This window comes from Plodia interpunctella, chromosome 5 (genome assembly GCF_027563975.2).
Source record: "Plodia interpunctella isolate USDA-ARS_2022_Savannah chromosome 5, ilPloInte3.2, whole genome shotgun sequence".
Classification (NCBI taxonomy): Eukaryota; Metazoa; Arthropoda; class Insecta; order Lepidoptera; family Pyralidae; genus Plodia; species Plodia interpunctella.
The window spans coordinates 2,809,054-2,833,094 of NC_071298.1; the positions used below are offsets into that span (position 1 = coordinate 2,809,054).

Here is a 24,041-nt window from a genome sequence, read left to right on the forward strand (position 1 = left end):
TAGGACTATGTAATAAAAAACTTGAAATCATTGATCTATTGTAAATATATTTGTAGTCGTTTACAATATTAATAATACGGCGACCTTTTTTATTCATATTTTTCATGACGTACTTTTTTCTTTGCGGCCAGAGTAAATTAAAACTAATTACTTTTATTTCGAACTACAACATTTTATTATTATGTAACTGTAATATCTGACTATCCCGCTCCCGCCTGGCCCTAGCAGAAGGGGCAAACCCAAGAAGTGCTGGCTTGATGTCGTCAAGGATGATACGCGTGCCAATGGTCTGACAACTAGGGATGCCGACGACCGTGCTAAGTGGCGACGAAAAATTAGGAAAGTGGATCCTGTGCTCCGACGCTCAACGGATAAGGAAGAAACTGGGAATACGCTCAGACCAGAGGGAGACTAATTACTTGCTTAATTAGATTATTCGTCATTAAATTGAAGCAAAACTAGCTCGTATGTAATAATAGTGCCAGCAACCTGAAACAGAAATTAACTTAAAATAAACCTTGCAGATGAAAGACGTTTTCTTTATAGTGTTAACAACTACATAACACTTTGTATGAACGATATTTTTTCAGTACCAAGAGCCATTGTTTTAGTTCTAGCGCTCACATTATTGCTGGTTACAATAAAGCCAGACATTTTTAGCTCCCGACTACAGTGTTATAAGTTTACCCGTATTAAGTCACGTCTATCCGTGGCACTGAACTAATTTTGATCGTGGTTTTATTTTATATGAAAGAGAATTTCATTGAGTGTGTTCTTTGATATGTTTGCAAAATGTGCGTTCAGTCGTTTTAAACTGTCAGCTCTGTTCTAGCAAATGAGATGATGCTAATTGTGGAGGCGGGGCTTACATATTTTTTTAAATTAGTTTTTATTTACACAAAAAATGCAAAACTCGAAGTGCACATTTAGCTGACACTGTATAAAGGACTTGTTGGTGGAATTGATTCATTCATTCATTTATTTCGCCATTGAGTTCACTCTGAAAAGAATCTTCAATTTATAGCATGTTAGATTTTGCCCGTGGCTTCGCCCGCGTGAATTTCTCTGCGAAAACGGTACAGACATGATTTTCATACAAAGTTTCATGATCATTATTTGTGGTTTGATTTCTGACTATGTATGAACTAGAGTCTCGTACCGAATCCAAAAACATCGTGAGGATACCTGCACACTGGTTGATTATTATTAACTTGTGTGTGAAATGCTTCTTCATTTCAATGCAATGGCAAACCACTCCATTAATAATGCCAAGAAATGACGTAATGATGTAATAATCCACGTAATGACCACGACCCTCAGCCATGAGGAATACGACTATGAAGAAGACCGAATATCATCAAAATCGGTCCAGCGGAAGCTGGAGGTCCTGCGTTCGATCCCCGGTCATGAAAATAATCTTTGTTAGATTGACCCAGGTCTTGGATGTTTATTCATATACGAGTATGTATGTGTTATAGAATTCATATATAGTATCGTTAAGAGATTTTTTATTTATTTACAACATAAAGTACTAGAAGAACATAATAAGAATTCATTAAAATTTATATTAATACTAAACTATAAATACTAAATTAATTTAAATAAAAAATTGATATTGAATCGCCGTCTTCGTGCGGTATCGTTAAGTATCCCATAACACAAGCCGAATTAACTTTGAACTTTGGGGCTGACTCAATCTGTGTAGTTTGTCCCTATTTATTTATTATTTCTACGGTACTTACAGGCAAGATGAGACTTCGAGTGATATTGAAAAATTGAAGTCCACTTAGCGCTATGTCATCTGAATGTATTTGTTCTATAAATCTTTGTATCTAAAAAAGAGAATTGGCTGAATTAACTGGATCAGTTGATAGATACCTTGTTTGTTTTAAAAGCAGTTAACTAATAGTGAGTTGCACCACATCTTTAACGTGCATAGAAAACCGCAAAATACGCCAATTTGTCTAAAAGTCAACAGCGCGTTGGTCAAAGTCATCGTTAAAATTTACCGGTGCAACTCACGCTAAGAGAATAAAACTTTTGTCATTTTCTTTAATTGCAAGTGTATAACTATGAACTTTGAGTAGGTATTCGGAAAATACAAACTATTTTCTATAATTATATTCAACTTTTGAAAGAATATTTAAATAAAGTGTGCTTTGAACTATCTCTAATAGGGTAGATGACATTTTTGAAATGAAAACTTCTTTAGCGGCTTTGTGCACTTTTTGTGTTTCAAAACGTGACCTTATCAAAAATTCACATCATTGCACAACGTTATTAATCAAAGACGATTAAATGGCTGTTGGTGAAGCTGATGAGAGAAAGAGAAGGAGAGAAAGAAAGAGAGGATCAGCTGAGAGGATCTTACTTCAGTGCAATAGAATTTCGTGGGTACTCCATGCAGAGCAATGGACGGCTGGGTTGCAGCCGAATGAACCCTCGAACCAATCAGACATACAGACAGAAAGCGAAACACAAGCAAGAAAATTGAACACGCTAAATATAAAGTGTACTCGTTCCCATTGAAGATGCTGAAATACAAAATAACAGTTTTGAAAATAGGAAAGAAAACTATTAATTAACTTATCAAATAAGAAATAAAACTAATAACACACCCAAAATAAATTACTAATCATTCCTATTCCTAAATGGGATACTGGCTATTTTCAAAAGAAAAAAAAAAAAGTAATTTAGATGATATCACATTTAGTTTAGTAAATTTTATAATTTGGTTTTTGACATTAGTAATATGCTTTTTTGGCAAAAAGCATTTCTATAGTATAGTAAATCACGTAATTAATAATTAAGTTCATCAATTAGATATCCAATTACCGTGGTTATTTAAATACCTTTATACGAGTACAATCTATTTTTTTAACCTGTCTAATAGCCAACATAATACATTCGTTTTTATTTTTACTAACCCACTCGGATAATTTGGACAGCCTTTAAGAGGAAATTTTTGTTTTGTGCCACCCTTGACGCTAATTCTGAAATAAATACAAATAAAAATAATTTTAATAACTTCCATTTCACATGTTTTGGACAAAGGTCACTTTCTTTAAATGTTCTCTAGAATATACTCAGATCTGGATCACGCTAGATTGCAATTGTACCACATTCTGGCACTTTTTTTACAAGATTTTCTTTACCTTGCAATATATGCGAGAGAGATGTTTATTTCGATAGAATGTTACACCTGAATTTTGAAACAGATGACTTCAACTGAATTTAGGATCGACTCTAGTTCCTGTATGGACATTTTTTGTGACATTTGATTGCCATAAGATTATACACAAGCTTTTAATATTATCTGACAAAAAAAGCTTGTATTAAAATTACATTTTCGTAAAAAAAAACTTATATCAGAAGTAACATTAAGTACAAGTTTCGATTTGAAACGGCAGTTTTAGGCAATGGCATTTGTTTACTAATGAAGTAAGAACAAACTGGCCGAGGGCGTTTTAAGTAGTGCCTAAATACATTTTTATTTTTTACGGATGAAAAAAGTCTTACTGTAAAATGTTGTAAACCTGTAGACATATGCAAAAGAGATGGTTCGCTAAAGACACGAACGTGATGCCGCTGAGAACCTCATCGAACATGCGCACCAATCGCGTGGCTTGTGTATAATCCTCTCGCACGGACCGCCAGAACCACGACTCCAAGGACTGGAAGAAAACACGACTAAGTCATCATTTAAATTTTAAAAGCTTTTATTTAACATGATGACGAAAATAGTGGTTAAATGGAGTGGGGGCTGAGACAGGGACAGCGACCGCTTGGTAAACCACTAGTCCGCTATTCAGGTGATATTGCTTGTGTCGCGGGAGAGCGATGAATGAAAAATGGGAAATAAATCATAAATTTAACAAAAAAATAAGTACATATGTATTGTCTAAGCAGAGCAGGAGAAGTATCAGACGATCTGTAATGAGACAAAGACACGTAAATAAAGAAAGTAAAAAAATAAAGAAGCACAAGACAGGGAAGGAAATAGACACATATGCTCAATAGTGTACGGAAATAAGCTGAAATCATGATGTATGCATGTATTTTTGTTCGGGTAAAATCTCCCGAATCAAAATTGAAGATATCTTCAACTTGATGAGCTGAAATTTTATATACACATTTAGTCTGATTGTATTCAGGTCTGGATCAAAGAAAGTCAAATTTATTCAAAGAAGAATTGGATATGAAGAAGGAAACCGTTAAGAGTCTAAACAGTTATTGCACGGATATGATTTTGTGTCAAAATTTCAAAGTCCTAAAATCATTTTACTTACCTTATCTAGAGCAAAATCTATCTTCTCATTTATTTTGTCAAAAATCGATACCAAATACAAACAGATGCAACTTATGAAAATATCAGGATAGCTCCAGTTTAATGACATAATTAAATTAAAGACCTGCAAATAATTATTCCCCGTTTGTATTAATCAGATAATAATTGTTAAGTACATTGTGTCTCGATTCTTCTCAATCGAGGTATTGGGAAAAAATTGTATTCGAAAACTTTAAACAACCTTCTATCATCTTAGGACAAATAGGCAGCTGATAGGCATGAATTCAAGAAAGAATGACGTCAATTTTAAAAATCTTATGATTTATTTTAATACTGACCATGTAACACATCCGTCACAGCCCCAAACGAAACTGGGAACATGCGGAGATGAGACAGATAGTAACTAGATAACACACATACCTGTATGATTATCCCTAATGGAAACGAATAGGGCACATGTTCAGCATCAAAGATCCAGTTATCTTTCTTCATCATCAACATTCTGAAAGGGTCATCGATCATCTCACGAGGAGTGCAATCCAAAATATGTGTATATAATGCTAATTGGTTTAAGGCGCATTCAACTAGAAATTTGAAGTAAAAAATTTGGTATCAAATATAGACACTTTGTACTTTTTATAACTTTAGCACGCCACTTGAATAATGACTCTTCTAGTGGTATTTTAAAGTAATGTATTTTAACACAAAATACCTTGTATGATTGTTATATAATTGTGTGTAAGTAGTACGGATGAACGGTTTTTAAGCATATGAGTCCCCTAGTTCTTTGGTTGTTAGATGTCCTTTAAAAGTCTAGAGCCAGAAGAATACTCGCTAGATTGAAAAAATCGTTCAGGTCACATGCTTATTAGTAATGACTGCCAGATGAGCGGGATAAGTTTAACGTATGCAACCCCAGAGGTCGCGAAATTGATTAGCTTTTGGATACTCAACGGCTGCAGAAAAGGAGGTAGACCGACAAAGACATAAAGGGACAAATATTTATATCGACAAATTATTCCCAAAACAGCCAGAGTTCGCAATAAACAGAAAGAAGAAAGGAAGCCAGCATTTTATGGGGCAAACCCAAAATGCTGGCTTGATGTCGTTATGGATAATGTGCGTGTCGTTGGTCTAACAACAAGCGAACGCTAAGCGTCGTAATGCTAAATGGCGGGGAAGAAACCACTGGTAGAAAGCACAGATAAGAGGAAGAGAGTGGAAAGAAAAGTGTTCAGAACTCAAGTTGAGACCTGAAAGGAGCTCTTCAATGAAATTTTGTATTTCTTGAATTTTAGCGGGAATTATTTTATCTTTAAATAATTCGTTACAATGGTATGTGCACCGGTAGATAGAATTGATCGTAGTGACGTTGCTACATAGTTGCCACAGAACATGAAGGCCGGCCGCAGCATTGCTAACGTCAGGATGCCTGGGGCAGCTCCCTCTCCACAATAGATGGCGCTAGCGGTCTTAACAAAAAGGGAATGCATTTGCCCAGCAGTGGGACACAAAAACCAAGGTTTCAAACAAAGACTTGCTTACTTGGACCCACGATTACTATAGCAATGGTGATTACAGTGCTTCGGAATATAACGCGTTGGTCAATATATTCATCCAGTTTGCAATACGTGATCTGTTTCATAACAGTCGGCCATTTTCTAGCTATAAAAATAAATATAATAGTGTTGAAGCTTGTAGTCGCGGCGAAGAGGAACAAGTCTGAAAATGTTTTAATTTGGTTATTTAACTCATTCCAATTCCACATGCTTTTATAATATCAGACTACACATAAAACAGGAGAGCATCTAGCTCAAAAAAAAATTACGACATTTACATAACAAATTAAATATGCTATTAGTGTTAAAAGGTCAAGTAAATAATCCGATATAGCTCATAATAATCTCATAGCTTATGAGCAAAATAGGAAAGTATAATTTTGTAATACTAAATTATTTTTAAACTTATTAACATTTGTATATATTATAGAAACGCATTCGCACAGCTGAAATCAATTAATATGAAGATCCATGGGATCCACAGGGCCACAGAGAGTAGGTACATTACCGCATGAAATTACATCATCTACATAGCGTAGGAGCCTAAAATCGACGTTTGGGCCTTCGCTACAGTAGTAAGTTGAAACTTGGTACATATAAATTAATATCTATCTTGCAGACCTAGTCTAATAACCACCCCGTTTTGGTACTTTTAAAGTAACATATATACAAATTGGTGTTACAAGATAATGTTATGTCTTCTTGCGCTCTCACTGGATCATCTTTGTTTAAGATTAATAAATAGCTTTTGTTATATTAGTTTTTTATTTATAAAAGGTAAAAACCTGGTTTCTTTGAGGTATTTTTCAAGAGTCAGCTTCTCACAAATTAGTACTCCTGCTACATAATTTGTCTTAGGTAAATTGTGTTATTTGTAATCTTTTTGTGAGAGGAAAAAATAAAGTTATTATTTCTTTAATAAACCTATACTGTATGCAATTCTTCTTATCTTATGTTTTTAAAATCTTATGTTCTTTAAATTACATATGTGACTACCGTGAAGATGCCTATGTAATCCACACACAATGTAGGTACTAACTGCATTTTATGTTTATTGTGAACAAGTACTTATTTTCAGAGAGCACATTTGAAAAAACACTTGATTTTTGTTGATATTGCTGTCGTGATCGGACCGTGTCGTTAAACGCAGATATCTTTTATCTTTAAATTTTATTATTCTAGTAGCTTTGTGTCTATACTTTTATATATTCTCTCATTATTTTATTTAGTCTTTTGCTAATTTTATGAACACAATATGTACAATCAGCAGCATATTATTAAATATTAAGTTGAACAAAATGATGGTAAACTTGTATAATTAGTTAAAACTGTTTTTAATATTTAATATATCCACTTGCACCATCATATTTTTATCAATTTCATTTATTTAATAGTATAAATTAAAATAAATAATTTGAATAAATTATGATACAATAGATAATTATCTACCCCGTTATTTAAAAGAAAAGATAAAGCATATTTTAAGCTAAAATGTCTCTATCACTATCGCACTTATAATAAACAAATAATATTTGACATTGATCGAAAGATACAACACGTACATTAGCTAAAAGTATGCATTAACTTTTATATGAATAACAGGGCTAGATAGAAAATAAATACTGACTAATATACGCTATGTTTATGCCGATGGAATTGCTCATTAAAAACAAAACAGAAATCATCTTGGTTACTTGATATGAGCATATGAATAGAGAGTATAACATTTGCCAGGATACAAACTTGAATCTGTAAAGAAAAAATAATATATTTATCTGAAAATAATATTTAAAAAATAAATGAGATTTCAGCGCGTCTTCGTGAGTTAACGGGAGAACCACGGGCGGGCAGTTTTGCACAGAGGATTGCCTTAACGGTTCAAAGTGGTAATGCTGCCAGCCTTCTTGAAACCCTTCCAAGCGGCGACGTGCTAGAATCTCTTTATTATTTATATTTATAATTTTTGTACGTAGTATGAAAAAAGGACCTCAAAAATAACTAAAAATATATTCTCAGTATTTAACATGTATATTTTTCGTTCCGTTTCGTATTATTATCGTGTTGTGGAGCATTAAATTAGAAAGTAATTGATAATTTTAAAAATTAATTTTAGGTTCATACTTACTTCATTTTTCTAAAATCATTTTGTAAAATCCCCATCAACGGATTCAAACCCAGGAATTGGCCCAAAATTATGACCAGTCTCATTGATTTCGCAAAAATATTATGCGGTGTTTCAAATACAGACAATTTGGGACCTAAAAAATGATGATACGATGTCTAATGTCAATGCAATTTATATATTTTGAGGGCTTAGTACGAATTAGCCATTCGATAACGACCATCAAATGTTTTCGAAGCGAGACGCAGCGAACCAATCTTGCCGTGAAGTCGTTTCGTCACAATGACGCACTGTGATTGGTGAGCTGCGTCTCACTGTGAATCGACTCGATTGGGAGATGTGCGTGCAAAGCAAAGTCGTACTACGGATACTGTAATTAGACTTACACTGGTACTTAACCTTTTACAGACAATAACTCCACATCAATCTATGCTTATATTAATAAATGTCAAGACAGAATATACCTATACGAAATTATAAGATCAATAATTTTCATATTGAACTCTAGACAACGACTGTTAACCAAGAAAAAACAATTGCGTGCAAGGATCGAACTCGCATTTGACTAGTTTTTCAATTTTGTTTCTTTCTCTCTTTTTGGCTTTTTTCATCCTGCTAGTGTTGCATTATCGGCAGTGATGCCCTGAAGTCTGAGGTACGTGTAAAACATAAATCTTTTTGAAGGCTGTCATACCCTCTATGGGAATGTTATTTTCGCCTGTCAACTTTGATGTGGAATAGTCCTCTTCAAGGGCGGAAATTACACGCCATATTTTTCTTGCGGTTTTTTTACGTACCTTTAACCACAGTCCATGCATTATTCTCGCGGTCTAAAGCGCCCTTGCTACCGGATTTTGCAATATTCCTGGTAAAATAAAAATATATTCATTGGATAAAATTATAATTGATTGATTTTGGGATACATTATAGTTAACGACTCGGAATTAAACATATACGGCAGGCGGAACTTTGAAATAAATACTACTGGTTAATAATTTTGTGACAGACTACTTAGACCTTCCAGAAGAAGCTACTTTTTATTGCAAAAAGTCTTAAGCAGGCGTTTGGTATATAACGATAAAATGGTTAAGTGTAACACTATAAATGTCAGAGAGCGAAGTGCGGGTTTGCATTTCCCTACTCACTATCGAATCGATTCGAAGTGAGACGTAACGAACCAATCACATTGCGGTGTGGTTACCGTTGCTTCACAATGGTACACTGGAACTAGTCAGCTGCGTCTCACTGCGAGTCGACACATTGGTGAGATGTAAATAGTAAAGTAGCATTACGCACGCAGGCGTGTATACGTGTACACGTGCGTTAAAATTCTATACAATTTTTGTGTCCGTGCGGGATTCGCGTTCCGTGTGCACGAGCCTTAAAAGTTATACTTATGTATGCTTACGTTTTCTCTACTTCAGCTTTCTTGGTATACATCGATATGAAATTATTAACTTCCAACATCTTGTAAAGCTCCCAATGTGATGGACCTATAAAATGTCACGTAAATATTGTTAGTTGGTCATTAAATTTTCTGACAAACTGTGGTGTGGACGAAGTACAGGTTAGCATTTCATTACTCACCATCGAATCGATTCAAAATGAGACACAGCGAACCAATCACATTGCGCCATTGTGACGCAACGACAACCACACTGCAATGTCATTGGTTCGCTGCGTCACACTTCGACTCAATTCAATGGTGAGAAGTGAAAATGCAAACCCGCACTTCACCCTTTTACGTTCTACTTGACATATGTGTTTTCGCCCTCACATATTTCAATTTTCATACACGGCCGTATTATTACAAATACTTATAAAATACATACCAAGTGGACGTTTCTCCTGATTATTCATTTTTTCTCCTGAACACAACAATATCGACGGTAACCACAGAAAATCGGACACACACTAAATCTGATTATTGGCCTAAACATTATATTGTCAAAGCGTACATATTTAATAACTAAGGTTTGTTTTATGACCTCTAATTATATATTCTGACAATCACCAAGCGTACATTTATACAGACAAGTGATGGGAAATTAAAATATAATAATATCTATGTACTTATCTGTTTTGTAAAATTATATAGAATGATGGAGTTATCAGCAATAATAACATTTAGAGCTTTGGAAACTTATAGTTTTTTCTTTCAAGTTGTGGACAACGGAAAATAGCCCATGAAATCGAAATGATAAGGATTTAAATGGCATAAACTTCGTCTAATAGCCTCTTCCTCTATAGTCTAATTAGCCTGCTTACAGTCAACCGCGGTGACAAGAGACCGCGGTAAGAGATCATTCTTGTATTAATTTTAATTTGTAAACTTATTTTTCATACAAATTTGCTTTTTCCCGCGTCTTCGCCCTCATGATTTTCCCTTCAGGAAAATATTTAGACTCTTTAACTAATCTGGTTTCCCCATACTAACTTTGAACCCCCTTTTTACCCCCTAAGAGGATGAATTGTGTAAAATCCTTTCTTAGTGCGCCCCTAAACCACATAAGGAACCTACTTGCTAAACTTAAAGTTTTTAGACCCAGCGGTTTGGGGCTAGCTACGTTTGCTAGAAGAAGTAGACGTGTTCTCGAGTGGAAACCGCACCCGTGTAAGCGGAGCATAAGACACCTACTGGCTCGATGGCACGATGACCTGCGAAAGTTTGCCCGACGACAGTGGTGCCTTGGTAGTGGCCTATGTCCAGCAGTGGACTGCTATATACTGATGACGATGATATAGCAGTAGGATTAGAACCTTTCAATCACGAGCTTATCCATTGGACCACTACCACCACCTCAAAGTTACACAATTACAACATTACCCCTGATGCCGTAGCCAATTTCCATTTCAATATCAAAGGCCACAGTTTATGTAAATCTCGGAGCGAATATTGGTAAGATTTCAATTCACATTGACAATATGAGAAGTAGATGCTATAATAATTGTAATGAAAGTTTAGGATAAACTTAAAATTGCGTAATTAAAAGTTTCCATTTATCTTAAATTTCCATTTTTAAATCGATCGTCATACATCGATAAATATTAGTTGGAAGCGCAGCGTCTTGACCGCCACAACGCAACCGTTACCTCCCATAATCCATAAAATCTCTTCGTAGAAAGAATCGCTTCTAAAATTTAACACCATTAGCACGGATTATCCAGATTCTACTATATAATAAATGCGTAAGTTAATTTTGTTTGTTACCACCTTCATCTTTAATCAATAACATCCAATTATCTTCAATTTATTCATACATAATTAGTTAGTTGTAGGAGAAGGATAAGAACCCACTGGCAAAATGCTAATCATTTTATGAAATCAAGAAATGAAACTATTTTTATCTTTGACACACACCACTCATCAATTTTTAACTACCAATATCATATACAACCAATATTTACCAATATCACTAATGTCAAACTTTATTCAAGTCGCCTAAATCTTCTGACATTACTTTTACGAGTACTTACTGATGAGTACCTATTGGCGAGTAGTGGCAACATATGTCGGTTTATGTCCAGTGTTTGCCCAGTTTCTTACTAAAAAATCCGACCAAGAAGAAACTGACCAAATAAACCCATATCTGTGCATACATACCAGTTATTGAACAAACTGTGAACATGCACACTGCAGGTTTCCTGACGATGTGAACATTCCTTCACCGGAAAGCTTTTTTATTTTTGATGGATGGTAAGACCGTCCCTAGTGAAATCACATGTCAACCTTTGGTATAACTGTTTCTTTTACTATGCCAATAGCATCTAAATTAATATATAAAGTTTAATTTTTTTATATAGTAAAAATATTGATTAGTCTCCTCGTTTGGTCTCATCTTATCACATATAAGTTACACATTCATCTCGGTTTATGATTATAGGTATTACATAATATCTTTAGTGTAAAAATATATGTTTTTTGAAGAAGAATGAAGAAATCGCTATAACAAACTCGATATTGTGTTTTCTAGAATGGAACATTTACGCTATCTATTTAGTTAAGCAGTCAATTTTCTTTCTTCCGATTTCGAACATTTGTAACTATATTAAAAAGATTGTCGATTAGAATTTCAAATATTATTTATATTACTATACTTTCTGTGACAACTTTACATAATTGTTCATTCTATTTTCAAATAGATTTTATTAAATAATACGGTACAAAATAAAATTGTTAGACAAATTAAGAAACCCCAAATTTCAATATGAATTTCACTACATCTTTTGAACTACTGAACCAATTTTCATGAAATATGTAAGAACACTCTAGATAAAATTATCTATAACACAAAAAACTAAACGAAAATCGGTTCATCCGTTTGGGAGCTACGGTGCCACAGACAGATACACCTATACACAAATAGAGACGTTAAACTTTGCGTCGGGGGTTAGTAAACATTTAAATTTGTGTCTATTTCTGCTCTAATGCTGAGAAAAAAAATATGGCCACTAGTATGTAAATATATAAAAATAACGTATTATCAACCTCCCGACCCGAGTATTATTGGCGAGTTTAAATTTTAAATATTATAATCAATTATTTTGAATTTAAACTCTACACACAGTCCAACCAATCGTACTATGATGGCGCAAGTTTCCTTTCATCAGCACTTGATCACAATCATAATATGTTTCAGTATACCTTTTAACCATGTACTTTATTATGTACTTACATTGTTATATTACTGATAAAAAATATACATAAATTTATATTAAAAAAATGGTAAGCCCTTCTGGCATAATAGGGACCAACACTGTTTGAATGAGTTTCTTTCGGCATTTCTTCTCAGCAGTGGTCATTCCGGAATGCTAGTAGTTTGTAGCTTTGTTTTTTATCATTTAATTTAGAATATAACGTGAAAAAGTGCCTGTGAAGGCCTAATTTCTGAATAAATGATTTGATTATGATTGATTTTGATTTTGGTGGTCCAACTAGTTGGAATGTGGGTTGATTCAATTTTCGTATCTCCATATTAAATTGTCTTGCTGACAATATTTTTTGGGTCGATACTGAACAAGCTAGATTTCTATTTCATTAGACAATGAAGTGATAAACTGACAAAGTAATAGTGGTTCAGCAAAGAAGTACGTCGTAAAAGTGTCGTTACACCATACAATGTTTGCGAATGGTCGTGTTTAGTTAAATCCAGTTTACTGCACGTGTTGCATTGGAATTATTTTTTTTTACACCTTCAATATCCCTGTTAAATTCTAAGATATTAATGTATTGGGATCCCTTTTCTTCGAATAATTTTTTTATCCTAATTTAATTTAGCATTACGAGTTCGGTATATATTTTTTGACATAATAATATTTTAACATACTTGTTTTTTGGCAATACCTTTTCAATAAGCATAATTATAGTTTAAGCTAATGTATTTTACTACAATTTTGATTTGCATAAAGCTATAGTGTAGCAGTAGGTTAGGGTGCGACAGGGCGGCCCTTGGTCCACCCATAAGCCGCCAATATGCTTTAGAATATTGTGCTTAAAAATTGTTATGCTTATGGTAGGTATGCGTAAAAAAATTGTGCCTGAAACATTATGACAAATGAATATTGTGCGTAACTATTATTACGATAAATAAAAGTATGCCATATTAAATTATGACATAAAATTGTATGCAGGAAAATACGGAACCTAATGTATTTTACAAAAACATATATTTTTTTATTTATTTATCAAAGAATCAACAGTATTTAAATACATAGATTTTATGTAATCGCGAGCTAATATTAAACTTTCTACCACTAAATGAAAATCATGGTTCTAGGTGACTATGACTTATAGCAATAGATATCAAAACTTGGAGTCAAGAATTATTGAAATTATTTATTTCGTTTTTTTAATAAACTGTGTAGGTATAGGGATACAAGTAGGTGCCCTTGGTTCACCTAACTGCACGCAGGTGGACCACTAGCAAGAAAAAGTGCCCGTGATGCCAGTTGAACTTAGCAGGTGGAACACGATCGACGCCCGTAAAGTTATCACATACGGTACAGCGATTATTCTCAATGGTAATAGTGAGACTCGACGCAAAAATCGTGTTATTTCTTTAAATTTATTGTGTTATTCTTTAGGTAAAAAATAATAATTTTTGATCTTTTTTCTGTCTTTTCTCTCGATGAATTGGAGACGAAATAGAACATTATTTTAACTTACCTTGATAGACGGAGTCGGAAAACAGTACCATATTTCATTTACCTTCATCTCACGACTGACATATTCGACGATATATCATTCCAACTAGATTTATATTCCCTCGGGACGGCCTTAATTTTTTTAAATTGCTTCCTTCTTTTTTTATTATACTTCACTATGATTACATATGGTTTATATTAACAACTATTTTGTTATTGATATCTAGTGCACGAGTGGAGTATTACAAAAGAAAAGCAAATTACAGATCGAGTTTTAACACATAATTGTAGAAAAAAGTCTTAGACGTAGCACGTATGAGATTATCGTTTGAGAATTACAAAACTAACATGTCATATGAATATACATGTAATAAACATGTAATATATTTGTATTGTATATAATAAACATGTAATATACTAAGGCACTAGTCGGTTAGATAAAATAAAAAGTATTTGATTAAAAAAAATAAAAAATATATATGACAATGTTCTGACCGCACTTTTTTATCAAAAAATGTTTGATTAAACCAACAAAAATTAATATTTATAAATAGTTATTATACATATAGAATGCAGTCATTTCAGTAAGTACATGTGCAGTTTCAGTTTCTGCTACTTCCAGCTCACACATTATCTACATTCATATCCTTAAGCCTCAAGCAGTTAAATAAATAACAGTTATGTTTAAAATTATAAGTACGTAAGCATTGTACCTAATTTTTGAAAGGTTATTTACTGCAAACAACATGTTGAATTAATTTATTTTTAGAATAAATAACACACTCGATTTAAAATTACATATTATGTAAATCAAAATATTTATTGGGATATCGTACGACATACTATAAGAGCCTAACATTGCCAAGAATAGTAATAAAATTTCAGCGAAATCTTCAAAATTTTAAACTTTACTTTAATGACGAGGCTTCGTGGCGTCATAATGCCATGCAAATGGCGGAAACACGCCAAGATGAAAAACAGTGTTATATCTAAATACACAAAGTATGGCTGCAAGCGCATGTGCGTTATATGAACGTGATCCATTTTTGCTGAAATATTTTAGTATTTTAATGGAGCTGCAGCATGACTAGTTCGTACGTTATTATGCTTCCAACAACCTGTGGACAAAATGCATTTGTGGAGTAGTATTTTCATTTTAATTAAATATTCAAACACTCACATAAAAATGTGAAAATGGCTATTCCTATAACATTGTATTCATTGGATTATTTGACATAACAGGTGGACTGCTTGCTTGGCCACCCTATTTCAAAAAAGCAAAGTGGGGGGAATAAAAAAACATTATTCAAATTAATTAAAATATGTATATTATATATTTATATATATTTATCAAACAAATCACACAGATTGAGTTAGGCCCCAAAGTAAGTTCGAAACTTGTGTTATGGGATACTATACCTCAACGATGTATATTCTGTTGACCTGATCGGGGATCGAACCCGGGACCTCCAGTGTAGCAGTCCGGCATGATGACCATTAGGCCATGGAGGTCGTTATAGGAAATCAAAAAGATTTAAAAAAAGTATTGTTCTTCGCTAGTTTACTCGGCACAAAATGTATTGGGTAGATTTGTCCTACAAATTCCCGGTCCCTCTCTGCTGATGGGCAAAATTTTGAAAAAAGAACTTGCCTACATTTTTAATCTGTTACTTCACCATAATGCATTCATACAGTTTAACAAAATTGATTAAAGACGAGAAACAGCGATGCCTTAAGAAAAATACAATGTTGTACCCACCTGAAGTAGCATTGGACGGGTGACATAAAAAAATAGTCCACTCATTGCGACGGGAGTATACTCAATTTGTAATCGAAAACGTCGCACCTGAACAGAAGAATCATATCAGTTACATGACTACATGAAAAATAACAAAATAACGAATTTAAAAGATCATCGAATTGCAAACATATCTGTAATTACAGATATGTTTGCAATTCATACCTATATCTAAATATTCTAAAGATATCACACAGGTTTAGGTTACCGCTCCGGTTGGTACCGATCCAAAGAATATCGGTATCAGTAACTAGTGTGATGGGTAGTTATGAAACCAGTACTCTCTGGAGTGGAACTTTTGACTCAAAATGTATAAAAAACGCATTAATAAACGTATATTAATTTAAATATGTTTTTCAATATTTGATATTGTGAGTGAAATGACAAAAATATGGTAAAATGCAAAATACGTACAGCTTTTGGTTGAGAAAAAGATCAGGAAGTTATAAACCTAAATTAAGATGCTCGTGGATTTTCTACCAATAATAGACTTACCTCAAGACCATATTCAGAAGAAGGCACTAAATCCAGAGCTGTCAAAGGCTTCTTGGCTACCAAGCTTACATTGGCAGCCAACAGCGATGTAACAACAAATCTCAGAACAAGGAATACAAACGAAAATACATAATATGTCAAGTACTCCGGAGAATGTCGAATTCTGGAAGCCATATAAAAATATCTAAATAAGTGTAATTTATAATCAATTTTATGTGTATTTTATATTTAATGTGACAAGTCTCAATTTAGTTTAAAAGTCCAAAAATTAAGTCCAGCGTAATATAATCCTACATAGAATCCCACTTTTGTGTTTAGACGTCCGTACTTTTGCGCCAATTTGTAACGTCTTGTGCTATCCTTAACTATCGCTTTCCCGTGACCCCAACAATGTCACATGATCTGGAGACTTGGTCTACCAAGCGGTCTCTGTCCCTGTCTCGACCACCACTATTACTCAATATTCTAAAATTACGATGAGCCAATGGCATCTCTAAGTAGGTCATAATAGGTCAATTAGTACAACAAATCTTATGAAATAAACAACAAAATATATCTTACATATCCACTTTATCTTTATCGCAGTCAATCAGTCTCGATTGGGATGTTCTAGAACAAATCAAAATGAAACATGTTAAAAAACGGCTATAAAGGATAAATATTTAAACATGAACTTAGATTTCTTTTCGAAAATAGAATTCTGAAAAACCTTTCTTTCTTTTTGTATAGAAATTAATTTCGAACTCACAGCTTTGAATGTAACTTGGAAGAAGTATACATACTTCAATAAGAAAGATATGCTTACTTTAATGTGTGAAACAGTTGCGTACATATATAAAATATATATGTGACAAACGACTGCAGGATGATGAGGCGCAGTTGCTCATTCACTTGCATCACGAGTTCCTCCACGCGGCTGTAATGAACTCTGAGTTGTTCCCAGGACGAGTCATTCTGGAATTTAAAATATTAGGGTTTCTTATATCGCCTTATTATTGTTTTAGCTACTTCCCAGGGCTTTCCTCCCGTATTCTCAAGATATATTCTCTCTCTTCCTTCCTCAGGCATTGAACGTCGGAGCCCAGGGACCGCTTTCCTACTTTCTTTCTTGTCTCCTCTTCGCACGTTGGTCGGCATCCCTAGTTGTCAGCCCATTTCCAGAATATATTGTTACAGGATTACTGGTATATAACGAATAACCTTCCAAAGGCGCATAAGGTACATCTAACTAACAAATACTAACATCTTTTGTTCTACAACTTTTGTCTAAACGTAATAAATACATTTTTTTTTCCTTTTGTTACTTTTAATGTCGTTTCTATAAAACTTAACTATGTTCGATTCCGCTACATAACGCTACTGTACCTTTCTCTTGTTGCTTGGCTATTACATAGACTTAAGATGTTGTAGAATCGCAAATTAGATTGTATTAATTTTATATGAAAAAAAAACTACTAATCACCAAAGTCGTAGAATAAAAGTTGCTTGTTTTGATGTACCCAAGTAGTCTTTAGGAGGTTTTGCGTTTGATACCAGTAACCCTGTATATGTTAATATTTTAGATCTATTATATATAGGTATGCGTTTGTGAGTTTGTATATTTGAGGCTCCTAAACCACCGAACTGATTTCAAAAATTCTTTCACCGTTAGAAAGGTACATTATCCAAGACTGCTATAGGCTATATTTTATCTGAAAATTCCGGTCCGGGTCCGGGCAACATCTAGTATAATATAAACTTTCATCGTATGGGATACCGTAGAACGTGGGATAACGAAACGGAGGAGAAAAAGTAGTAGATCCAACTTACCCGACGTTTATTGATAACTTTATTCAAGTCCTGGAAGTATGAGATCAGGTATATGCTGAAGCAAATAATCAAGACATCTGTGAAGCTCCATAAAAATGTCACTTGTATGTTGACTATCTACAAAAATAAAATTATATTACAATGCAGCACATTTATATATTTTCTAAACAAATATATATATAATCCTTTCTAAGCCAATAGCAGAAATAGATAAAAATGAGTTATCCATGCATACGGCCTTTTTACCGAGGTCTACCTCAATCAGTGATTTTATTAGCCGGTTTTTCAGTCTGATGACCATCTTTCCCATGACGATAAAATAAGTCACAAGGTCAGACACTTAAAAAGCCGCTGGTGTCGACTTTCGATGGCCAACTTTAGGGCGCCGGAAGGAATAACCCCCAATATAGTATATAAAGATATTTTTTAATCTTTCTAATAATTTTTACTCTTTAACAAAAATTGTTCGGTCACGTGAACGAAGTTGCAGGCATCAGCTCAGTGTCCTAAGTGGACCCTAGTTTCTGACCGATCTCGCAAATGAAAATGTTCAGATGACAGAAAGAGAATAAAGTAACACATTGCTGAGCAATGGCTTCTGTTCCCTATTCTACAAAGTTCTAAATAAGTCAAGAAAATTAACAACCTTAAAAATGAATCCGGCAACGTGATTGTAAGGCAGATGTTGCAAGTAATAAGGCGCGATTACAACAAAATATTCCATCAGTATTTCGTACAGTTCAGTTGAGGACGACATGCACTGTTTGGTTAGATATATGATGTATATCACTGATAAAACATGTTCCACTGTAAAAAACATAAACTAGATTATTACAAGCTGCATGACGTGACTTTGATACGGTGGGAATATTGGATAAATTGGACCCTATTTGACTCAGGTCAGGAATAATATAGCTGCCTATTGGTGAATGATTTACAAAGTGATCGAGTAATTCCGAAGACTACCCTCAACAAACGAACTTACAATTAATAAGTCTTTAATATATTTTAACAAAATACTTATGTACCTCATACCATCGATCCTAACTAATAATATTATTAATGCGAAAGTAAGGTTTGTTCAACCAATCTTCTTGAAATTTTGCATACATGTAGTTTGAAGTACGGAGAAGGACATAGGGACATACCGTTCGTCCATTAGATATTCGTGCTGGCAGAGCCAAAATAGTATAGAGTTTTTTTTGTTATCGACTGACTGATATTCTTTTTAATTACACCAAAAGGGTGGACTGATTACGATGAAATTTAAATTAATGATAAAGTCGAACCTGGAACAAAGACTGCAATTTATCCTGAATTACTTAAGAGAGCGGAGCCTCATTCCAAGGTTAGTAATCTTCATTATTGCATCGCTGAATTAGTTCGCCTATACTGCCGTCATAAGCACAATTTTCAAATTCAAATTCAAATTCAAAATTCTTTATTCAATTTAGGATGATATACATCACTTATTGACGTCAAAAAAATTACTTAAACTAAGTCTAATGCCGGCTTCCAAAGCGCAGGTGAAGAAGAAACGGCGCAACAAACTTCACCGCAGTCTTTTCTCCAAGGACGTCAATTAACAAATATAGGTCTTATACATATATTAAAGAGGGACACAAGGGGCGCTTTCAATATTTTATCAAAAATACTGGGAGATGCACCTTTTTTCACTCATAATGAAAATTTAAATGAGTAACTAGGGATTTTGTAATAAATATTGGATGACACTCTTGCTTAAGAAGGTTGCTGAATATTTATGTGAAGCTTGACGAGTGATTCTTTTGATTTATATCAAAATTCTTACCCAAAGCAGCAATCATGACCGATGACGTCATGATATTGCAGCACGTGATAGTATTCTTGGAAGTTCTTATCTCCTGAAGATGGTGTTCTATTTCTGTCATTTTTCTCATAAACACTGGCCAATCACGGGCCATCCCGGCCATCATAAACATTGAAAAAAATCCAGTCATTGAGAAAATACAGTCAGCTATGAAAAAAAATATATATTTGTAATAGACTATGCTGAAGTGTTTATATATTTGGTCCTCAAAGTTGTCGTCGTTGTAGTCGTCAAAGTTGACTGGTGCAACAAACCCATAGTCTAATAAAAACGAAACCATACTTACAAACAGTGATTAATGTTAAATCATTTTCAAGAAGCCATAAAAAGGTCAATATTGCTGACAGACTTCCAACCACAATGGTAGCTACATAATATATAATGTAAAATCCTTTTAAGTTGTACCTGAAAATTAAATAAGTTAAATAAATATGATTAGAACGAAGATAAAAGAATTAAAAAAACATATGTGCTTTTAATTTTATGACCGTATTATATTAACCGCTTAACACGCTAATCGGGGATGTTGGATGCACTAATTAACTTTGGAATTAGGATGATGAATTTGATTATTATAACATCGCATTGTCATCCAAACTAAAGGTGAATCCCAAATTTCAGATCTACTCAGAATAACACACTAACAGTACAAGTGAAACAAAAGCGAATGGGACAAACTCAAGTAATGCTCGCTTGATGTCGTCATTGGATACGACGGATATCCTCCGTGCCAATGGTCTGACAACTAGTGATGCTGACGACCGTGCGAAGTGGAGACAAAAAGTAGGTAATCAGACACTGGGCTCCAACGCACAACAGCTGAGGAAGACACTTGGAAAATGCTCACATGAAAGAAAACGTGTGAAATACAAGCTTGTAAAATAAACTGACCTGAGACCAGATATTGTAGGTTTGTCCAGTCCCTCCACTGGAAAGAATCCCGCCCAACGACACATACGCATCCCGAAGCGAAAGCATTGATACACTTCACTGTACTCTGAGTTTTGATCTTGAATTGGTGAGCTTGAAAATGTATGAATATATAATAATTATGTGGTTTATCCCACTGGTATATCCTTCTCTGAAGGCTTCTAAAATTGACGTTGATTTTAACCGGCGCGCCCCTGACGTTCAGACAAAATGGTGTAGTTTGCATTTTTCTGGGCACGTTAAAGTTAACGTTATATAGTTGACGGTGCAATACATTCCAATAAGACGCCACTTGTGCAACACCTTTTAAAATCCTAATTTTAACCCCAATAAGGACTAGGTCATTTAATATCGGATGAACATAAATACATCAAAGAAAAGGCTAAAGTTATTTATAATTATTATTTAAATTAGTTTAATTTAGTTGTTCTTTATTTATTCATATAAATAAGTTAAAGTAAATATATAATTATAAATTAAATTTTAATTCACAATTAATTATAAATTGTAATATAATATTGTTTATATTATTATATTAGTAGGTAATCAGGTTAAACTTTTATGTACCTTTTATGTAACTCAACTTTCAAAAAATTATTTTTCAGCACTTTCATTATAGTATAAACGAATGTGTCTTCAAATATTTCATTAGAACACTGATTTATACGTTAGATTCTACTTGTGATAAACGTTATTGCTTCGGTAACATCAATATTTTCAGCGTCAGCCTGCTGTCATGTTTTGTTTTCATTAGCGTGTCTCATATATGGATTTAATAATATTAATAAATACAATATTATTTTCATTCCAAAATCTGAGGTTAACATTAATTTATTGGTCTTATGGGGTCCTAAGGCGTGCAACTACGATAACGCAGCCGCGGGTAAAAACCTAGTTATTTCATAAGTGATTCTTTTACATTATGAATGGAATTTATAATAATCAATGACGTAACAATTAAATTTATGGATGTGTTTGATAGTTACGTGATGTCGCGCTGATGGATACGGCAGACTGATCTGCATCGCAAATTTATACAATCAAGTTAATTTCAATACTGGTCAGTGCGTGTTAAAGCCATGTCTTACACAAGGTACTGTACGTCTGCACAATAACAAACACATACATAATTAACTCTCAGATGTAATTAAACCTTTGTAACGATTAGGACTTTGGATTAGGACTAATATTATAAATGTGAAAGTAAGTTTGTTAATCTTCACGCTTTATCTACTCAACTAAAACTTCTTGAAATTTTGCATACATATAGTTTGAAGGATGGAGATGGATTCTCATCCCGAAAAAAAAACTGCTCCAAAAAAAGAAGCCGCGGGCAATAGCTAGTAATAAATAAATATATAAGTATATCAAGACAAATCACACAGATTGACTTGGCCCCAAAATTAGTTCGAGACTTGTGTCATGGGATACTAGTAACTCAACTATATTTAATTGTGTAACATATACTTATATAGAAGAATATCCAAGACCTAGGTCTGCTTGACCTGACCGGGGATCGAACCCGGAACCTCCAGTATAGTAGTCCAGCATGACGACCATCAGGCCACATAGGTCAGCTTATTAAAAAATGTAAAAAGCAATTGCTTTATATAACACTAGCCGCTTGCCCCGGCTTCGCTCAGGTGAAACCATAATAAAAAGTAGCCTATATCACTCCTGAAAGTTTCGCCCATTTTTGTGTCAAATTTCATCAAAATCTGATCAGTAGTTTATCCATTACAAACGAAATACAAATCTTATCTCTTTTTAATATTAGTATCTATTTTTTCCCATAAATAATAATACTTTAGGTAAAATATTTTCCCCCAAGTAATTTGTTGTTCCACATTTCATTTCTGATAGATTAAATATTAAGATAATATTTACTTCGATTTGTCGTAAATAGTTTACTGACAAACAACTTGTTTACCTTTGACATTGATATACAGTGTTCTTCAAACCAATCGTTTATTATTTAGATTTGTCTTGTCCTGCTTCATTGTGTCAAGTATCTATATTACAAATTGGTGTTGGTGTGTACAGTTTGTATGTTTGTGTAGCTAGAATTTAGTTTAAATTTATTTGACAAAAGTTATCTTCATACATATTTTCTAGAGCTTTTTATTTTTACTATTTACTTACTTAAATAGTCTTATTTACTACTATCTAAATCTACCATCGAATCGGAACGTAGTTTACTACTAAAAGTTCTTCTTCTTCTTGACCTTATCCCACTCATGTGGGGTCGGCACAGTATGTAAGTTCCTTTCATTTCGTTCTATCGTTTGCCATATCCATTGATACTCCTCTCCTGTTCATACTATCCTTGACACACTCCATCCATTTCTTCTTAGGTCTTCCTCTATTCCTGGAACCGTTTACTTCCATCTTTAATGCCCTTTTTAGACTGAAAAGTTCAGAGCCAGAAACTCGCACTTTTCTCTTTCAAAAGATGTTTGTTACATTATTTGATTTTACAATAAAATATTAGCATTAATTTTAAATCTATATACATCTAATCTATATATAATACTTTGCAAGTTAAATAAAAGCTTATTTAACTTGCAATGGCGAATGAAAAAAAAATTTTTCCTGCTAAAAGATAGGTACTTAAATACCTGCAAATCGAATAAGCAAATCCATAAGTAACAGCTAGTATGAACTATCGAAACAATTCTGTTATTCCAGTCTTCATTAATAAATTTGATGAATTGTGTTATTATTGTGTTTGGTATGTACGAGGCACCTCAAAGATACTGTCAACACCATAGAAAATATGTCGGTTGTTTATTCATAGTGACACATAAATTGTGAACTTATTAATAAATAATTAAATTATAAATTTTGTTCGTTGGCAACAATGAAAGCGTTGAAAACAGGGCCTCGTAAAATGTAATTTTATAGAAACTTTTATTAAATTTTAAGTGTACGTGACATTCTACGGGTAAAGGTTACCAAGGGTGAATTTCACAAGCGTTTGAACGCGGCGTGTAGCATTTCATTCTTGTGCGACATTTTATTTTTATAAGGAATATTTTTTTTTTAAT

General features: G+C 33.6%; 2 protein-coding genes across 2 annotated transcripts; both read right to left on the minus strand.

The window, feature by feature from the left end:
* Nucleotides 1-432: 432 nt before the first annotated feature.
* Nucleotides 433-9,829, minus strand: LOC128669703 (gustatory receptor 5a for trehalose-like). The gene is made up of 11 exons (XM_064435945.1): nt 9,802-9,829; nt 9,378-9,462; nt 8,767-8,834; nt 5,834-6,010; nt 4,709-4,872; nt 4,290-4,412; nt 3,520-3,674; nt 2,928-2,993; nt 2,372-2,534; nt 1,743-1,832; nt 433-489 (listed from the first exon to the last, which is right to left on the minus strand). The coding sequence occupies exons 1-11, from the start codon at nt 9,827-9,829 to the stop codon at nt 433-435; spliced, it is 1,176 nt and encodes a 391-aa protein (XP_064292015.1).
* Nucleotides 9,830-15,180: 5,351 nt separating this feature from the next.
* On the minus strand, nt 15,181-22,933 carry LOC128669704 (gustatory receptor 5a for trehalose-like). The gene is made up of 11 exons (XM_053744756.1): nt 22,906-22,933; nt 20,956-21,073; nt 20,351-20,469; nt 20,026-20,211; nt 18,862-19,022; nt 18,216-18,332; nt 17,212-17,360; nt 16,968-17,015; nt 16,407-16,569; nt 15,873-15,959; nt 15,181-15,231 (listed from the first exon to the last, which is right to left on the minus strand). The coding sequence occupies exons 1-11, from the start codon at nt 22,931-22,933 to the stop codon at nt 15,181-15,183; spliced, it is 1,227 nt and encodes a 408-aa protein (XP_053600731.1).
* Nucleotides 22,934-24,041: the final 1,108 nt, after the last annotated feature.